General features: G+C 42.3%; 1 protein-coding gene across 1 annotated transcript in view; it reads left to right on the top strand.

Annotated features, from left to right (window-relative positions):
• The window catches only part of KLHL15 (kelch like family member 15), a 49,137-nt gene extending 41,827 nt beyond the window's left edge, over positions 1-7,310 (top strand). Inside the window, exon 4 of the mRNA XM_025373623.1 lies at positions 1,996-7,310. Coding sequence (XP_025229408.1) covers positions 1,996-3,105 — 1,110 coding nt within the window. The 3' untranslated portion in view covers positions 3,106-7,310. The remainder of the gene's footprint in view (positions 1-1,995) is intronic.
• Positions 7,311-19,270: the final 11,960 nt, after the last annotated feature.

The raw sequence follows: 19,270 nt of genomic DNA, 5'->3' as shown, positions 1-19,270 counted from the left end.
AAGGAAAGAGAGGAGAAGGAAGGGGGAGGAAGCTCTTAAATATATACACCTGGTTTTGACTCCCTCCCAAGCTGTCGTCCCAGATTTCCAACAGGCTCTTAGACATTTCCACCTCAACATCCTACCAGGGAAGTTGAATACCTCTCTCAAACCAGCTCATCTTCCCTGCTTTCCCTATTGATATCACCACTCTCTCCATCACCTCAAGTCTAAATGCTCAAATCACATTTGAGTCCTCATTCTTTCACCCTATTTCAAATCAGTCATGGTTGTCTGTAGATTTTACCTCTACGCTAATTCCTGTTACCCAAATTTAAGACCCTCTTATCCTTGTCTTATTATGACACAGGATTTTTCTGCTTAGTCCCCTACTTCTTACATCTTCCACAAATTATCTCTTGAATGTCTTGGGCCAGTTTAATATAATCTTTATCTCTAATTCTGCCGCACTCACAGATGTGCTGTTTGGCTTCATACCTAATTGCCACCTGACTCATTTACCTATTGGTAAATTTGTATTTGTTTCCACTTTCCCAAATACACTCTAGGTTCTTTAAGGAAATGGATCACATCTTATACTTAATTTTGTTTCTCCCTGTAGCACTTAGCACAATACTTAAAAGTGCTTTATTTTAATTTTATTTTATTAGTTTTTGTAGAGATGAGTTCTTGCTTTGTTGCCCAGGCTGGTCTCAAGTGATCCTCCCACCTTGGCCTCCCAAAGTGCTCGAATGACAAGCATGAGCCACCGCACCTGGCCAAAAGTGCTTTATAAAATCTTGGTAGTCATCATAATTAGGTAGCTCCAGCTCCAGAATCAAAAAGGAAAATGTTTGCCAGGCACAGTGGCTCACACCTGTCATCCCAGCAGCTCAGGAGACTGAGGCAGGAGGATCACTTGAGCCAGGAGTTCAAGACCAGCCTGGGCAACAGAGAAAGACCCCATCTCTAAAAATATCTAGTAATAATAATTTTAAAATAAAATTTTAAAAATTAAACAAAAAGTTTGACCTAATATCTACTGAATTCTTTTTTTTTTTTTTTTTTTTTTTTTGATGGGGTCTTGCTCTGTCACCAGGCTGGAGTGCAATGGTGCGATCTCGGCTCACTGCAACCTCCACCGCCGGGTTCCAGCGATTCTCCTGCCTCAGCCTCCTGGGTAGCTGGGATTATAGATGCCCATCACCATGCCTGGCTAATTTTTGTATTTTTAGTAGAGACGGGGTTTCACCAAGTTGGCCAGGATGGTCTCGATCTCTTGACCTCGTGATCCGTCTGCTTCGGCCTCCCAAAGAATGCTGGGATGACAGGCATGAGCCTGGCCTGAATTCTTTTAGAAGTTGATATCAGACCAAGTCTTTATGTCAAAACCCCAAAATTTTACATGTATTTAAATTTTCACTAACTTAACTCCCCAAATGATTCAGTCACAGCTTTATGGTGTTACTTGTGGTTAAGAAAACTGTGAATGTGGTTTCCTCTACTGTGAAGCCCTGTACTTTTCCTCATATTCCTTCCTTGTAGCCCAGGGCTTGACATAATAGGTGCCTAATTGTTTGTTTACTCTTAAAAGCTTGGGAATGTGCATAGATCATTACAAATTAAGAAAATATAGGAGGCCGTATGTGGTGGCTCACGCCTGTAATCCCAGCACTTTGGGAGGCTGAGGCGGGTGGATCATGAGGGCAGGAGTTCAAGACCAGCCTGGTCAAGATGATGAAACCTGGTCTCTACTAAAAATAAAAAAATTAGCCGAGCGTGGTGGCGGAGGTTGCAGTGAGCCGAGTTCGTGCCAGTGCACTCCAGCCTGGGTGACAGAGCGAAACTCCATCTCCAAAAAAAGCTTTGTAGAAAACAAAAGAAAGTAGGTGATCTTAGCAGGAAAAGCAGTTTTAGTAAAGTGAGCCTAAGATGATCGTGTTAGTCGGCTTTGATAATTTGTTTTTGTCGCTGATGCTTTTTCCTTTGGTTAAATTCTTTTTCTTGTGTTCTTAGGTTAAGACATCAGAATTTTATAGATACTCCCGACAGCTCCGTTACGAAGTTGACCAAGCATTGAATTACTTTCAGAATGTTCACCAGCAGCCTTTGTTGGATATGAAGTCAAGCCGCATTCGTTCTGCAAAACCACAAACTACAGTATTTCGAGGAATGATTGGACATAGCATGGTTAACAGTAAAATACTTCTCTTAAAGAAACCAAGAGTCTGGTGGGAACTAGAAGGCCCACAAGTACCTCTGCGACCTGACTGCCTTGCTATCGTCAATAATTTTGTGTTCCTGTTAGGTGGGGAAGAGCTGGGCCCGGATGGTGAATTCCATGCTTCTTCCAAAGTATTCAGGTATGACCCGAGACAAAACTCCTGGCTGCAGATGGCAGATATGTCTGTACCACGCTCTGAATTTGCTGTAGGTGTTATTGGGAAGTTTATTTACGCCGTAGCAGGCAGAACCAGAGATGAGACTTTCTATTCAACTGAGAGATATGACATCACCAATGATAAATGGGAATTTGTGGATCCATATCCAGTTAACAAATATGGACATGAGGGGACAGTGCTCAATAACAAGTTGTTTATCACCGGTGGAATCACCTCATCTTCCACCTCCAAGCAAGTGTGCGTGTTTGACCCCAGCAAAGAAGGGACCATAGAACAACGGACCAGGAGAACTCAAGTGGTTACCAACTGTTGGGAGAATAAGAGCAAGATGAATTACGCGAGATGCTTTCACAAGATGATTTCTTACAATGGCAAGCTTTATGTCTTCGGTGGCGTCTGTGTGATCTTGAGGGCCTCTTTCGAATCTCAGGGATGCCCTTCTACAGAAGTATACAACCCAGAGACTGATCAGTGGACCATCTTGGCATCCATGCCGATTGGTAGAAGTGGTCATGGTGTGACTGTGCTGGACAAACAAATAATGGTTCTTGGAGGCCTTTGTTATAATGGTCATTACAGCGATTCCATTCTCACTTTTGATCCGGATGAAAACAAGTGGAAGGAAGATGAGTACCCTCGGATGCCCTGCAAGCTGGATGGTTTACAAGTATGCAACCTGCATTTTCCGGACTATGTACTGGATGAGGTCAGGCGTTGCAACTAATGACATCCTTCGCCCTAAAAGAGGCAAACAAAGTATTTGTTTGTGCAGAGTAGTTAATTAAAACATATAAAGAAAAACCTCACCAGTTTTACTATCAAAGCCATTGGTCTAACATCGTAAGAATTTTTCATTCTGTGCTAGCATCCTTTTTTTCTTTTCTTTTCAGTGGCCTCAAACTCATGCAATAAGTTAATTCTAAGTGCTAGCTCTTGAAACTACTTCCAGAAGCAGTTTAATAGAATGCTCCACTTATCTGGGAAATTGATTTTCTGCTTTAAACATTTCTTTCAGATGTTAGCGTAGGAGTCATGTGTCTTCTAAGAGAAGACCTGATAAGTGTCACTGGATGTGATTTCAGTCCCTGTCTCTATCTGAAACCTTTTTGAAGATTTATTTCAGTGTATTTCAATCTGTTACACTTTTTGGTTTTATTATTTAAAAGTTTAAAACTCTTGACCTTTTTGCATGGCTTTTTGCTGAAAATGCAAAAATATAAATTTTCTACAAAATTAACTTTTTATATTCAAAACACTATTTCTAAGCTGCCTTCTCTTATCCGCATTGTGTTAGTGAAAGCATATTCATACTCGCATACAACCTATAAATACACAAGGCACATCCCTTTTATGCGTGGTTAGGATTCTATATTTTTAAGCTAGTGCACTTGCACACACAGTTCGCCATACTTGTTGAATTTTAGATGTAACGTCTTTTCACATATTAACATTTTTAGAAAGTTAAAATAACTGGAGTCCTCATTTGCTATCAAAGTAGCCTATCTTCAGTCCATACTGATTCAGTAATATTTGAATTCCTTATATTTCTGAAACATGTATGGTTATGAAAACTAACATTTTATAGTTTATTTTCAAAAGTAAATGTTAGTGTTCTTTGTCGATGTATGTCTTTTCTTTTTGAAAATGTTTTTCTTTGCAGTCTGTTTAACGTTGCCCTGTTTTTAGTGAGAATCGGAGTGGTATATGACAAGTTCTGGCCCTGCAGCATGCAAGCACTTTTAAAGAGCATTTAGGTAATACCAGACTCCTAAATCAAGGCCCTTAAAAGTAAGTGCAACTCCCATTTTTTACATTCAGTAAGGCTGCTGCATTTGTTATTGAATGGAAGGTAGAAACTGTTAGAAAATTTGAGCTCAGTTTTGACTTAGAGGTAAGAAATAGAATTATAATGTTACTGGTTTTATCTACTTGTTTATTTTGTACAAAATACCCAGCGACACTAGGGATGTAAGCCCTCAGTTTTGTTTTATTTACTGAAAGCTGTTAGCATGAAGGATAGTAACCACAAAGTTCAGAATGGATCAAGAATAGCTGTTTAAAAGCATTTATAATAAGTGTTTTAGGATTAGCTGCACCTTTCAACTCTTTAAATGCAGAGGAAAAAACAGTTGACAAAGTTAAGCAAGAATAGCCTGGGAGTGGATCATTAAAATTGATGCCATTTTCACATGAGTAGTCTATATCTGATACAGACTAGATCTATACTGGCAAAGCTTGCCAGATCTTAGAATATTGGTGCAATATTGCAATGCCTTCTATATGGCTGCTGATGTATAAATTTTCTAGTTTCACTTTGTTCGTTTGGTGTTTGTTTGTTTGTTTGTTTGTTTGTTTGCTGCTGCCACCATTGAACATAAAATGGAAGTGTGAAGTCGTGGAAATGTGAAGACTTTGGTTTTTGGGGTTTTTTTGGGCAGTTATTAGGCATACTATGAGATTAAACCTGATCTTCAAACTCCAAAATTGGAGGCATTTGGGTTTAAGAAAGTCAGGTACACAAGTAGCTTTTGAAAAAACCATTGGCATTGATTTCAGAAATCAATAATAATCTAATTTTGTATATGAAACTTAAATTTCCATTAACTAGTCCTATCATTTACTTAGAGTTTCCAAACATGAAATTTGGTATCTTGTTTCCCATGGTAATATGGGTAAAAAGTCTTTTTCTACATTTAAAAAAAACTATTATTTTATTTTTGAAAGCTAGGAATAAGTTAACCATTTAATTTTTTTTTCTACTACATTAGTTTAGTGGCTTTGTATGTGTGCTGTTTTGCTTTAAAGAAAATAACGTCTTCATTATTTTCCTCATTGATGTCTTTTGCTAGAAAAGACCAAGAAAGAGCCATCAGGCCAGGTATCCCCATCAAAGGCTTTACACTATAGTGGTGGTTCTCTTTAATTGCTTAGATATGACTTTATGGCCCTAGTTAGGGTGACATTTGGGCGAACATTTGAGTATTCTTGGTCTTCAATTTTAAAGACAGAGGCCAAGATCAAAGTTCATGTTTTGTAAAATTCGTAAAATCTTAACTTGAACTAACTCTGGGTTCAGCTTCACGTAAGTCACGTCGGACCTGATGTTAGCTGTAATCAGTTTTGAGCTTTAAGAATAGTTGCTGTTGCTTGGGTTCTGAATGTATGAGAAAACTCCCTGTTTATATGTAGTTCTAATTTAGGTTATTTTAAATCCGTGATTAACTTACATTCCCTTTTAAAATTATGGTTTAATTGCTGCAAGAGATTTATTTTTGTTATACTAAACTATGGAAAAGTTTTTCATAGCATTTTTTTCAAGTTTATTTTTTGTGTGCTTCATCTGGAATTTTTGTTTATATACTTTGCGCTCAAAAAAGTAGTTTTTCGAAAAATTCAGTAAGAGATTTGAATCTATACAGTTTAACTGTTACGACCTTTATGCGTGTTGTTTTCACTTTATATCTTAAATGCCAGAGTTCACAAAAATAGCTGATCTTCATTAATTACATCTTAATTAGAACTATTTGTTCTCTTCCGTGTCTTTGACCTTCTAAGTTTTGATTTTAAAGAAATTCCTTGCACTACAACCTTTTCTTAAAATGCAAGATTCTCACATTGAAGGTTTTGTGTTGGAAGAAATGCTACTGGTTTTTAAAAAGCAAAGCTTAACTAATAGAATTACTAGCTTTTCTTGAGACAGCTTTCTGTGTCCTCATTACTCTGCTCTGTGTGAGTGTTACTAGAATTTGTGAAATACTGACTGAGCCCTTCACTTATCTTTTCTAAAGCAGCACCTTTGGACACCTCATTCTGGGAAGCCTGCTCGAGTCATAGTAAAGGACACACGCTTTATGTGGGGAGAAGTGGTAAAAATGGAGTTTTGTCTTAATTACATGAAACTAAGCTTTAAAATATTTTATAACAGATTATTTGAGCTGCATAATCTAAACATGTCAAACGTTCAGTGGAACTATTTTTATATATGTATATGTGGGTGTAGGTCATAACATTTCAGTTTATAATATAAATTGTTATTTCAGTTTATAAGCTATCTCTCAAAGGAGACTAGCTCTTTTGAGAATTCATAATTTAAAGTTTTAGACTGAAGTAAAATACAACATAGATAATAGTGTAAATCAGATATAATTGAGGGCTATATGGCAGTAAAACTGCTAGTGCCAGTTTTCTTGTTTGCCTGTTATACATTTTTGATTTTTGTTTTGTATTCTGAACATTTTGAGAGATCATATGTTTGTTCAATTACATTTAGAGTTGGTTTGGGAATAAATATCTTCTAAAAAGAGATTTATCTTAAAAATGGAAGTCCTAAAAATTAGTTTATCCAGAGTTTATAAAGTCAAATATTCACTAGGCATAGACTGGAATAGATAAATTCATGGAAATCATATCCTTTCAGTACACCATATAACTTCAATATTACACAAGTAACATTGAGGAGAATGCCATCAGCTTTGTTCTCCCTTGAATTCTTAGGTTTTCTTTTTACATTTTGGGAACAACTACATTTAAAATGTTACTAATCAGTATATAGTAAGGATTAGGTGTTTGCTTTCTGAAGGAATGGTCCAGTGAGGTGATTGGGAGAGGTTATTTTCTACCTAACTTGTATATGCCCTGTACCTCTTGGGCATACTTTGTCTATAGAAAAATATTTTGACCTTTAGGTACATTTTGGGCCAGTAGTCAAATAATCCTAGGGCCGATATAAAAATCTTAGAATAATTTAAGGTTTGCCTTTTATACCTGTTTTGAAAGCCTTTACATTTTTGTCAGGTAATTTTTCCCAAGCCGTGGATATAATCTATTCAAACATGTTTATGCTATCCATTCTGTTTTTAAATTGAAAAAAATGTTAAAAGTGTTTATGAAGAAAAGTTTAAATAAAATATTTTTAATCTTTAAAATATACCTCTTTATCTCTGATTATTTGCTGTTTTTTTTTTTTTTATATAATCCATCACTTTCAAAGTCACTAATGACTTGATTAGCAGAATACATTTTGTTTTCCTTCAACATGCCAAGGAAGTGCCATGAAAATGTGATTTCTGCCAATGCTTTCAGCCGCAGATTCAAATGAGAGCATTAGAGTGAAATTATTTATACTCTTATATGCAATGGAAATTTTATAATGAAGCCAAGTAATTAAAGTTCTAACAGAGTTTTGCAGTCTTGCAAAAGGAAAATATAGAACTGAGAAAAAGCGTTTACAAGCCTCAAGCCTTAGTTTGGTGATTTTTAGATTTCCTTTAGCATTTTTGATTCATTGGTCTTCCAGGCATTTCTGAAATTCAGAACTTGGTGGAGGCCTTGGGTATACATCGGCACATGTGTGCCATCTTTCAAACGGACACCTAAGAAACCGCAACAGGATTCCCAAGCACCTAGATCCTGGCCTCAGGCAACCTTTCCAGCCTCTTTCTCTCCACCACTTCCTACACTCCATTCTGTTGTGATCTTTACGTGTGTTCCTTTCCAGCCTAAAATTACTTGCCTTTCTTTCCCCTGCCCTGCTTGTTAAAATCCACTTATTTTTGCAAAGTCCAACTCAAATGTTTCCCTCTCCTCCTGAAAGCTGCGTTAGCTCTTCTGTTGAATTAATTGCCTCTTCTACACTCAACACACTTACAGTTTCTATTTAACTTCATTTTGCATAATAATTGGGCATGATTCTTTCTCCACGACTAGATCATAGTCTCCTTGGGTGAAAGGATTTTTCATTCTTTGTACCCTCATATCTAGCATTTGTACACAGTAGGCACTGAGCTAAATGTTTATTGCAGCATATGACAAATTCCGTATGTAACAGACAAATGGTATAGGTATTCAGATGAGAGATTACAGTGCCCTGGGGTTTTTGTCTCTGCCTGCTTTTCAGTCTACACACTCTGTACTATCTCATCCATACCTATACCTGTGGCTTCATCTACAACTGTTACTCTTTTGTTTTTTTGAGACAGAGCCTTGCTCTGTCACCCAGGCTGGAGTGCAGTGGTGCAATCTCGGCTCACTGCAACCTCCACCTCCTGGGTTCAAGTGATTGTACTGCTTCGGTGTCCCAAGTAACTGGGATTACAGGCATGCGCCAGCATGCCCAGCTAATTTTGTATTTTTAGTAGAGACGGGGTTTCACCATGTTGGACAGGCCGGTCTCGAACTCCTGACCTCACATGATCCACCCGTTTGGCCTCCCAACGTGTTGGGATTACAGGTGTGAGCCACTGCACCCGGCCTACAACTTTTATTCTGATACCCATCATATCTGTATTTCTCAACGCAGAGTTCCAGCCATCTCCTGAACATCTCTCACGTGTTGTATTGGAATTTCAAACTGAACAGGTGCAAATCTGAATACATTATCTCCTCCCCCAAAACATGCCCTTTATCTTCTCTGTATTATCTGGCTTTACCATTGCCTATGATTGTTCATGTATAACCTTGGAATGCCTCTCCCACTTAACCCCAACATCTTAGTTCATCCAGTTCTAGCACTTTAAATTCCCAACTGCCCTCTCCTCTCCATTCATACTGTCCTAGTTCAGACCCTTGTCCATCTTGCTGGCCTTCTGGAGCTTTCTGATCATCTACCTCCATCATCCACTTTCTTTTTTTTTTTTTTTTCTGAGACAGAGTCTCACTCTGTCCCCCACGCTGGAGTGCAGTGGTGCAATCTCAGCTCACTGAAACCTCCACCTCCCAGGTTCAAGCGATTGTCCTGCCTCAGCCTCCCAAGTAGCTGGGATGACACTCCCGGCTAGTTTTTGTGTTTTTAGTAGAGACGGGGTTTCACCATGTTGGCCAGGCTGGTCTCAAACTCCTGACCTCAAGCGATCCACCCGCCTCGGGAACCTTTTACTGATCTCCCTTCACCCTGAGACTAAGATCCAAATTCCCTAGCGTGCGTGCCACACAAGGCCCTTTGTGCGTTGCTCTCTTTGTACCTGTTCAGTTTGTTTTACATTCTGTCCTCTAGCTATGCAAACTAATTGTAGTTCCTGAATAGACCGTGTTTTCTTAAGCCTCTCTGTCTTTGCACACATGCTTCCCCTCTTCCATTCCTGCCTAACCCTTTCTTGGCCTTCAAGAACCAGCCTGGGTATCATGCCCTCTGTCAGGTTTTGGTTTTTTTTTTAACCCCTTGGGCCAGGTTAACATTGTCCCCTTGGTCTTACCATAACACTTGGGGATACCCAGACCCCATCTCCCCTAACACGTGATTAGAACTGTCTTCTCGGCCGGGCGCGGTGGCTCAAGCCTGTAATCCCAGCACTTTGGGAGGCCGAGATGGGCGGATCACGAGGTCAGGAGATCGAGACCATCCTGGCTAACACCGTGAAACCCCGTCTCTACTAAAAAAAAAAAAATACAAAAAACTAGCCGGGCGAGGTGGCAGGCGCCTGTAGTCCCAGCTACTCGGGAGGCTGAGGCAGGAGAATGGCGTAAACCTGGGAGGCGGAGCTTGCAGTGAGCTGAGATCCGGCCACTGTCTTCTCCATCCCACCCTTAACCGTACTCCTTGAGAGCGAATACTGTGTTATTTTCCAAGAGTCTGACTTAATGTCTGGTACATGGTAAGTCCTCCTTAAAAACAGAACCCAGAAACTTGGAATGTTGCCAATGAAAAGTTCCGGGTGAGGGGGTACCTGTATTAGAGAGCTTGATTGTCTGCCAAAGTTGACCTCCCCGAGGAATTTCCCTCCATTTCCACTACCACCGCTCCTGTGTCTAGAAGGGTAATGCATACAGCTCTCACAGCTGTCAACAAATACTTCTTCCCTGAATATCTCACTGTGATCTAGGCTGAAAATATCAAGACAGACCAAAGGGTGTTTTTGCAGAACATTAATCCCATGAAATGCTCTGTTGGGGGAAGAAGTGTTCAGTGGTCACAGTAATCTTGGGAAACACTATGCTTCTCTTCTTGGAGAATCTTAACCAACATTAGCATATTAAAGGCTCCCAGAAGTCCTGCTGTTAACTCATTTTGATTTTGTTTAGCTCAGTATAAACCAAACATTTGACTATTTGTAAACCAGTCCAAGAGCTCAGCTCTTTTTCATGGAATATGTGTGATCCCTGAATGCTCTTGAAAAAGCCTTGCTAAGGAATAACTGAAAGAAAACAACCCAGGTACTTGGGAGGCGGAGGCAGGATAGTTTGAGGCTGCAGTAAGCTATGATCACGCCACGGCACTCCAGCTCAGGTAACAGTGAGATCCCGTCTCTAAAAAGAGAGGATTTCACCATGTTGGCCAGGCTGGTCTTGAACTCCTGACCTCAAGTGATTCCCCCGCCTCAGCCTCCCAGAGTGCTGAGATGACAGGCATGAGCCACTGCACCCGGCCAGTATAATTAATTTTTACAAATCGTATGGTTTGAGGAGCAGTGCTTCCAAGAAGGCCAAGTAAGGAGCTCAGCGAATCCTCTCCCTAAAAAGCAATGACAAAACTGAACAAACTTGTCAAAAAAAAAATTTTAAGACTGGACTGGAAGTTGACCAAAGGCATACAGCAAATTGAGGAGTGTTTATTCAAGAAAAGCTACTGAAGCCCCCTATGAGAACAGCGGGAGTCTGTGATGTTTTAACCTGGGGCTGCTCCCATCCCAACTCCCTTCTCCCCAGGCTCTGTCACAGAAGTTCTAGGGCTGCGGGAGGGGGCTGACTTTATTTGGAGTAGAGTGTGGAGAATCCCGTGTCTCAGTGTGGCCAACATTGCAGCTAGCCTGAGGTCTCAAATAGTGATTTGGGTTAGCAATAGAGAGGCAGACAGCAGCGAGCAGTTTAACAGGGAGGTCTTGGGAATGTGACAGCAAAATAAGCTTGATAAGATCCTGCTTATCCCTAGTGGTCCAGAAGGCTATGCTCATCATGTGCAGGGCTGTGTGCACCCAAGAAGAGACCTAAAAGGGCCCTAGCAAGCTACTTGTCCCTGCCTGCGTGTGAAACCTTGCAAACAAAATCAAAACTGGAATAAATAGACTTGGAAACTGCTCTGACTTGAATGCATTCCCCAGGTCACACGCATTCATCAGCAGAAGGTGAGAGCTTTACTGGCTCAAGGTGTTTAAACACAACTTCTGACCAATCATTGGCTGACCTATGCCAACTAAGAAGTGATCCCTCGGAATCGAGTCTTAAAAACAAGAATTTCAAAAACAGCAGAGACATCAGTGGCTGTACACTGAGGAGTGGGGAGAGTGAGTAGGGAATAGAAGCCACAGAATTAGTCCAGGCAGATCACTAAACAAACAACAAATCTAAAAATAGCAAACCCCACCACACCTGGATTGGGAGTGGGTTAATGAAGAGTCCAGAGTTGCTACAACATACTATCTAAAAGAAACAGGATGTACAAAGAAACAGCAAAGTGTGACCCATACTCAGGAAAATAAGGAGTCAACAGAAAACTGCCCCTGAGGGGTCAGTGTTATTGCGATCAGTGCAATTATAGTTTTTTATCCTGTATTTTCACATTATATTAGAAATAATTTCATAAGCCATTAAAATTTCAATGAAAATAATATATATATATTTTGAGACAGAGTCTTGCTCTGTTGCCCAGGCTGGAATGCAGTGGTGCAATCTCACCTCACTGCAACCTCCGCCTCCCAGGTTCAAGCGATTCCCCTGCCTCAGCCTCCGGAGTAGCTGGGACTACAGGCGTGTGCCACAACACCTGGCTCATTTTTGTATTTTTAGTAGAGACAAGGTTTCTCCATATTGGCCAGGCTGGTCTGAAACTCCTGACCTCAGGTGATCCACCCACCTCAGCCTCCCAGAGTGCTGGGATTACAGGCATGAACCACCATGTTCAGCCTGAAAATAGTATTTTTAGTGATTACTTAGTGTTCCCTAATATGGTTATACTGTCATTTATCTAACCATGCCCCCATTATGATAAATACTTTTTTAAAATTATTTTTATTTTTTTGAGATGGGCTCTCTCTCTCTGTTGCCCAGGCTGGAGCACAGTAGCACAATCTCGGCTCAGCGCAACCTCCACCTCCCAGACTCAAGCGATCCTCCTGTCTCAGCCTCCCGAGTAGCTGGGATTGCAGGCCTGTGCCACCACGCCCAGCTAATTTTTGTATTTTTGGTAGAGACAGGGTTGGTCTTGAACTTCTGAGTTCGAGTGATCCGCCTTCCTCCGCCTCCCAAAGTGCTAGGATTACAGGCGTGAACCACCACGCCCGGCCAGAGTTGGTAGAATTCAGATTTAAGTGTTTGCACTTAGAAATACGGAGTCACAGTGTAGTGTCCTCAGGCTCCAAACAAGGGGAAGGTCGAAACATCCTGTTCTTGAGTTGCTAGCAGCCAAAAATGAAGAGGATTTGTGCCAGGGGAAATTGCATGGGTAAATGCAGAGTGGAAAAGCATATGGAATGCTTTGGGAATGATGAATTCCTCACTGACAGAGCTATGGGAGCAGATGTCAAGCAAAAACAAAATCATATTCATGAATATTCTGTGGATCTGCAGATTACTTTGTTAAAAGAGGATAAGAAAAAATAGGATCTTACAGCCCCCCATTGAAATGCCTAACAACTTTTCACTAAAATATCCCATGACCTTATAGGAAAAGAAAAAAAAACGATTAAAATAGAGATTGACAGAAACATCATATAAAATTGTGAGCTGCCTTGAAAATAATTTTAAGGCCAGCGGAGTTAGACTGAGAGAAGCAGATCCATAGTTCACCTTATGGAATACCCAGGCTTCCCTTCATGAGAGCAACTGGAGAAAGACTTTTTTTTTGGCCAGGCGCCGTGGCTCACGTCTGTAATCCCAGCACTTTGGGAGGCAGAGGTGGGCGGATCACGAGGTCAGGAGTTCGAGACTAGCCTGGCCAACATGGTGAAACCCTATCTCTACTAAAAATACAAAAAATTAGCTGGGCGTGGTGGCGTGCTTGTAGTCCCAGCTGCTCGGGAGGTTGAGGTGGGAAAAATCCCTTGAGCCCGGGAGATCGAGGCTGTGGTAAGCTGAGATGGCACCTTGGCACTCCTGCCTGGGTGACAGAGCAAGACTCTGTCTCAAAAAATCTTGGGGCAGCCAAGAGACTGAAAGAGAACCAGGGCATCTAGTTGAGGTAATTTTAAAGAGAACCAGGGCATCTGGTTGAGGTAAGGAATACAGAGAATGTGATGGAAGATGAGATGGGAGAGGAACTAAGGCTAGAACATCCAGGATCACATAAGGGGCCATGAGGAGTGTGTATTTTATTCTAAGGAGAGTGGGAAGTCATTGAAGGGTTCTAACTAATAGGTGACTGATGTAATTTATACTTTAATTTTATTTATTATTTATTTCATTTATTTTTTTGAGACGGAGTCTTGCTTTGTTGCCCAGACTGGGGTGCAATGGTGCTCCACTGCAACCTCTGCCTCCCGGGTTCAAGTGATTCTCTGTCTCAACCTCCCAAGTAGCTGGGATTACAGGCACGCACCACCACACCCAGCTAATTTTTTGTATTTTTAGTAGAGACGGAGTTTTGCCATGTTGACCAGGCTGGTCTCGAACTCCTGATCTCAGGTGATCCACCCGCCTTGGCCTCCCAAAGTGCTGGGATTACAGGCGTGAGCCACCACACCTGGGTTTTTTTTTGTGTGTTTTGTTTTGTTTTTTGTTTGTTTTTTGTTTGTTTTGTTTTTGTTTGTTTGTTTTTAGACTCTGTTACCCAGGCTGGAGTGCAGTGGTACGATCCTGCCTCACTACAGCCTCAACCTCCTTGGGCTCAGGTGATCTTCCCACCTCACCATCCTGAGTAGCTGGTACTACAGGTTTATACTACCATGACTGGCTAATTTTTTAATTTTTCTGTAGAGGTAGATTTTACCATGTTGCCCAGGCTGGTCTCAAACTCCTGGGCTCAAGTGATCCGCCCACCTCTGCCTCCCTAAGTGCTGAGATTACAGGTGGGCGCCACTAAGCCCAGCTGCAATTTACATTTTAAAAGGTCATCTGGTCCCTGAAGGGAGGTAAGGATAGAATTGGGAAGCTCATTGAGGGGGTCAGGGCAATGTGAAGGGTGATGATGCCTTGGACAATGATGGTGGCTGACACTGCAAAAAGAAGTGAATGGAGTTAGGACATGTTCTGGAGGTTAAGACTGGCAGAACGTGGTGATAGAGTGGATATCAGAGGTGCTGGAGAGGAGAGACCCAAAACAACTCCTGTATTTCCAGCTTGAGCACAGGGCATGTGATGATGCTGTCAATTAAAATAGGAAAGATGGGGAGAAGAGCAATTTGGGAAGCAAATAGCAAGAGTATGGGTTTAGGTGTGATATGGTTTGGCTGTGTCCCCACCCAAATCTCATCTTGAATTCCCACATGTTGTGGGAAGGACCTGGTGGGAGATAATTGAATCATGGGGACAGGTATTTCCCATGGGAAATACCTTTCCCATGCTGTTCTTGTGATAGTAAGTCTCATGAGATCTGATGGTTATTATAAGAGGGAGTTTTTCTGCACAAGCTCGCTCTCTTTGCCTGCTGCCATCCATGTAAGATGTGACTTGGTCTTCCTTGCCTTCTGCCACGATTGTTAGGCTTCCCCAGCCACGTGGAACTGTAAGTCCAATTAAACCTATTTCTTTCGTAAATTGCCCAGTTTCCGGTATGTCTTTATCAGCAGTGTGAAAACGGACTAATACAAGCTGCATTAGGCCTCCAGTGCTTGTGAGGTGTACAAGAGTGAGGAGGTCGAAAAACTCCTAGATCTATAAATCTGGATGAAGCTCAGAAGAGAGGTCAGAACAGGAGAGACACATTGGACAGTCACCCACTATTACAGATAGTACTTCTTTATTTTGGTTTTATGTACTTTTTCCTTACGGAAATAGTCAAACACAAAAGTAAAATGATATAATGATTCTCCATACACCCATCATGGTACAAGTAATATTTTCCCATGAGAATTGTAAAGTCTCCTAAAGAGAAGGAGCCAACTCCCACTTATTACTCCAGCCTGAATTTCCTCATCTGCAAAAGGAATATTCCAATCTGGTGAGGATAAAGTGAGATTAGCCATGTCAATGATGTACAGTAACCAATGTCAGCCAGTAATATTTTGTTATTGTTGGGGGGTGCAATATTGATCCAATATGGGAGAAAGAAAATATATCAAGGTTTGTGGGCACAAACAAAATGAGTTAACTTTTTAAACTTGGAGGAAAGTATTCGAATCAGTGACTCTTACAGACAGAAGACTAAAACAGAAGCTGCTAACACAACTATGTCATGTCTCAGTATTCTCACAAGGGAGAGGCAAGCCAAAGTACCCAGTAACAGAGACCAAGTAGAATTAAGGTTTCAATGAACTCTGAATTGTGCATACGTGACTACTAGGTGCCCTGGCAACGAAGCCCTCACTTCATAGTAATAACATTAGAGTAAGGGAAAACATCACATAAAAACGAAGTAAGCGTCAAAGTGCCCTGGCAACAGACCTCTCACTTTTTGGTGATAACATTATATTGTTCCTAAGAATTTCTGAGTTTTGACTGGGCGCAGTGGCTCACGCCTGTAATCCCAGCACTTTGGGAGGCCGAGGCAGGTGGATCACGAGGTCAGGAGATCGAGACCATCCTGGCTAACACGGTGAAACCCCGTCTCTACTAAAAATACAAAAAAATTTAGCCGGATGTGGTGGCGCGTGCCTGTAGTCCCAGCTACTCCGAAGGCTGAGGCAGGAGAATGGCGTGAACCCAGGAGGCAGAGCTTGCGCTGAGCCAAGATCGCGCCACTGCACTCCAGCCTAGGCGACAGAGCGAGACTCCGTTTTAAATTAAATAAATAAATAAAAATAAAAACATTATATTGAGGGAAAATATCACATGAAAATGAAATAGGTATTAATAGTAAAGACGGTATTATGTGATCTGGTCTGGTGAGGAGCTGGGGGTTTTCACTGTAAAGAATGACTTCGAGAGGCTGGGTGCAGTGACTCACGCCTGTAATCTCAGCACTTTGGGAGGCCAAGGCAGGCAGATCACCTGAGGTCAGGAGTTCAAGGCCAGCCTGGCCAACATAGTAAAACCCTGTCTCTACTAAAAATACAAAAACTAGCCGGGCCATGGTGGCATGCGCCTGTAATCCCAGCTACTCGGGAGGCTGAGGCAGGAGAATTGCTTGAACCTGGGAGGCGGAGGTTACAGTGAGCCGAGATCGCGCCACTGCACTCCAGTCTGGGTAACAGAGTGAGACTCTGTCTCAAAAAAAAAAAAAAAAAAAACTTCATAGGTAGACAAAAGATGGTTTATGAAAAAGGTTAAACTGAGCCTGCACCCTGGAGCAGAGCTTCTGAAACTTTGATGTGCACACAAATCACCCACGGATGTGGTGGAAATGCTCGTTCTGGTTCAGGGGTCCAGGCCGGGGCCTGAGAGTCTGCGTTTCCAACAGGATCTCAGGTGCGGCCTTTGGAGCTGCTGGGCTGCACAGCAGGGGTCTCTGGCATCCTGCAGAGCTGTTGCGTTTCCCGCTGGCTTTGCAGAGAGTCTGTGTCACCAAGTCCTATATCGCACACACCTGCCAACACCACTGCTAGAAAAACAATGGGGGACCCGGACGAGGCAGAAACCCATTCCCCCGGGTGACCCGTGGGAAGGGGCTGAGGCAGGTGGTGGCTTAAGATTCCTCCCCTGTCCCTTGGATGGCCCTTGGATGGAAGGTTGGGGTGGAACAAGGAGTCAACTGCTCTCATAATTAATACTTTCACCAAGGCCAAGCCCTGAGGAATTCCCACATTCGGAGGTGGAGGAGGGAGAAGATTATGAGAGAGATGACAGATATGGAGAACAGAGAATGCGGCACCAACACACAGATAGTTACCATTCCTGACCAAGAGATGCAATCATGAAAGAGCTTTGGAAACAATTTTCCTAAACTTAAGAAAGATCAGTATCTGCAGACTGAAGGAATTTACCACGTTTCAGGAGAATCAGCTATCTACACGTACATACATTTGGCAACAATTTTTTTTTACTTTTTTATTTTTGAGCAGAGTCTTTCTCTGTGGCCCAGGCTGGAGTGCATTGGCGCCATCTCGGCTCCCTGCAACCTCCGCCTCCCAGGTTCAAGCAATTCTCCTGCCTCAGCCTCCCAAGTAGCTGGGACTACAGGCACATGCCACCACGGCTGGCTAATTTTTGTAGTTTTAGTAAGAGACGGGGTTTCACCATATTGGCCAGTCCGGGTTCATACTCCTGGCCTCAAGTGATCCTCCTACCTTGGCCTCCCAAAGTGCTGGGATTACAGGCATGAGCCACTGCTCCTGGCCCGACAATTTTTAACTACAAGGAAAAAAACTCCTGCAATCATGATGACAGGAGGAAACAGATCGTCTTTTCTTGAGGACTTGCCTTGTGTCTGACACATACTTGGTGCTTTACACGAATTCTCTTATTTAAACCACACAGCATCCCAATAAAGGGGCGGCGCTGGCCCGGAAGTTGGCTGGATGCAGGAACTCAACCGATGTTGTCGGGGTCCCTCTGCTCTCCAGCTGCTCAGCTCCGGTTGGTTCTGTGTGGTAGCCTGAGCCTCTCCTACTGCAGACAGGCTTCCAGGTGAGGCCCGGGCAGCTCCAGGTTCACATAATCCTAGCTCAGGAACCGCAGAAGGGAGAAAGAGTCTCCCTCCTGGTTTGCCCATAGCAGGACTCCTGTTGTCTTCAGGGTACACGCTCAACACTTAGATCCAGCACAGTGGCCAACAGAGTTCAGTGAGATATTGGTCAGGGGGTGAAGCTACTATGATTGCAAATCCCACCTGAATCAAAAGGTGGGAGTGAAAAAAACCCAAACAACTAAAAGGGAGGAAGGATGGTTTGGCCAACAAATGCAAAGGGTCCACGAAAGGGAGGGTCTATGAGTGGCCCCACATTACAGGAGAGATCAACTTGTCCAAGGTCACACATCCAGTAAATGGGAAAGCCAGGACTCAAACCAAGGCAGTCCAACCCCAGACTCCTAACCACCCTGCTCTAAGGAAACAAAGCCTATTTGGTTTCAGAATTCTCTGCAACATTAGCTTTCAGAAGAAAATGGAGCAACAGCTGGACTTTCTGGAGAAAAAGATTGTAACTGAAGATTCATACACTCTGCCAAATTGTCTTTCACAATTTCAGGATCGCTAAAAAGCATTAAACACACACCATGTGACAGGCACTGTTCTAAGTGCTTTATATGTATATTGAGCCATTCACTCCATGAACAACTCTATAATACAGGAATTATCCTCATTTTATAGATGAGAAAACCAAAACCCAGGGAAGGAGATAACTTACCTAAGAGTCAGGATTGAGCCTAGGCAGTCTACTCTTCTGAGCTATGCTGTGAATTGCTATGATGCTAGGATTAAAAAGCATATAATCGGCCAGGGGCAGTAGCTCACGCTTATAATCCCAGCACTTCGGGAGGTCAAGGCGGGCAGATCACGAGGTCAGGAGATTGAGACCATCCTGGCTAACATGGTGAAACCCTGTCTCTACCAAAAATACAAAAACAAAATTAGCCGGGCGTGGTGGCGGGCACCCGTAGTCCCAGCTACTCAGGAGGCTGAGGCAGGAGAATGGCGTGAACCCGGGAGGCGGAACTTGCAGTGAGCTGAGATTGCGCCACTGCACTCCAGCCTGGCGACAGAACGAGACTGTCTCAAAAAATAAAAAATTAAAAAATTTTAAAAAATAAAAAAATAAAATATATATATATAAAATCAATGCCCACTTCTTGAAAAAAATCTAGTAAAAACATACACCACAATAAGAAGAAATCAAGAAAACTAAGCCGGGTATGGTGGTGTGCTCTTGTAATCCCAGCTACTCAGAGGGCTGTGGGCTGGAGAATCACTTGAGTCCAGCAGTTTGAGA

This window comes from Theropithecus gelada, chromosome X (genome assembly GCF_003255815.1).
Source record: "Theropithecus gelada isolate Dixy chromosome X, Tgel_1.0, whole genome shotgun sequence".
NCBI lineage: Eukaryota > Metazoa > Chordata > Mammalia > Primates > Cercopithecidae > Theropithecus > Theropithecus gelada.
Note: the sequence above shows the minus strand (reverse complement) of the source record. Positions and strands in the feature narration are given on the sequence as shown.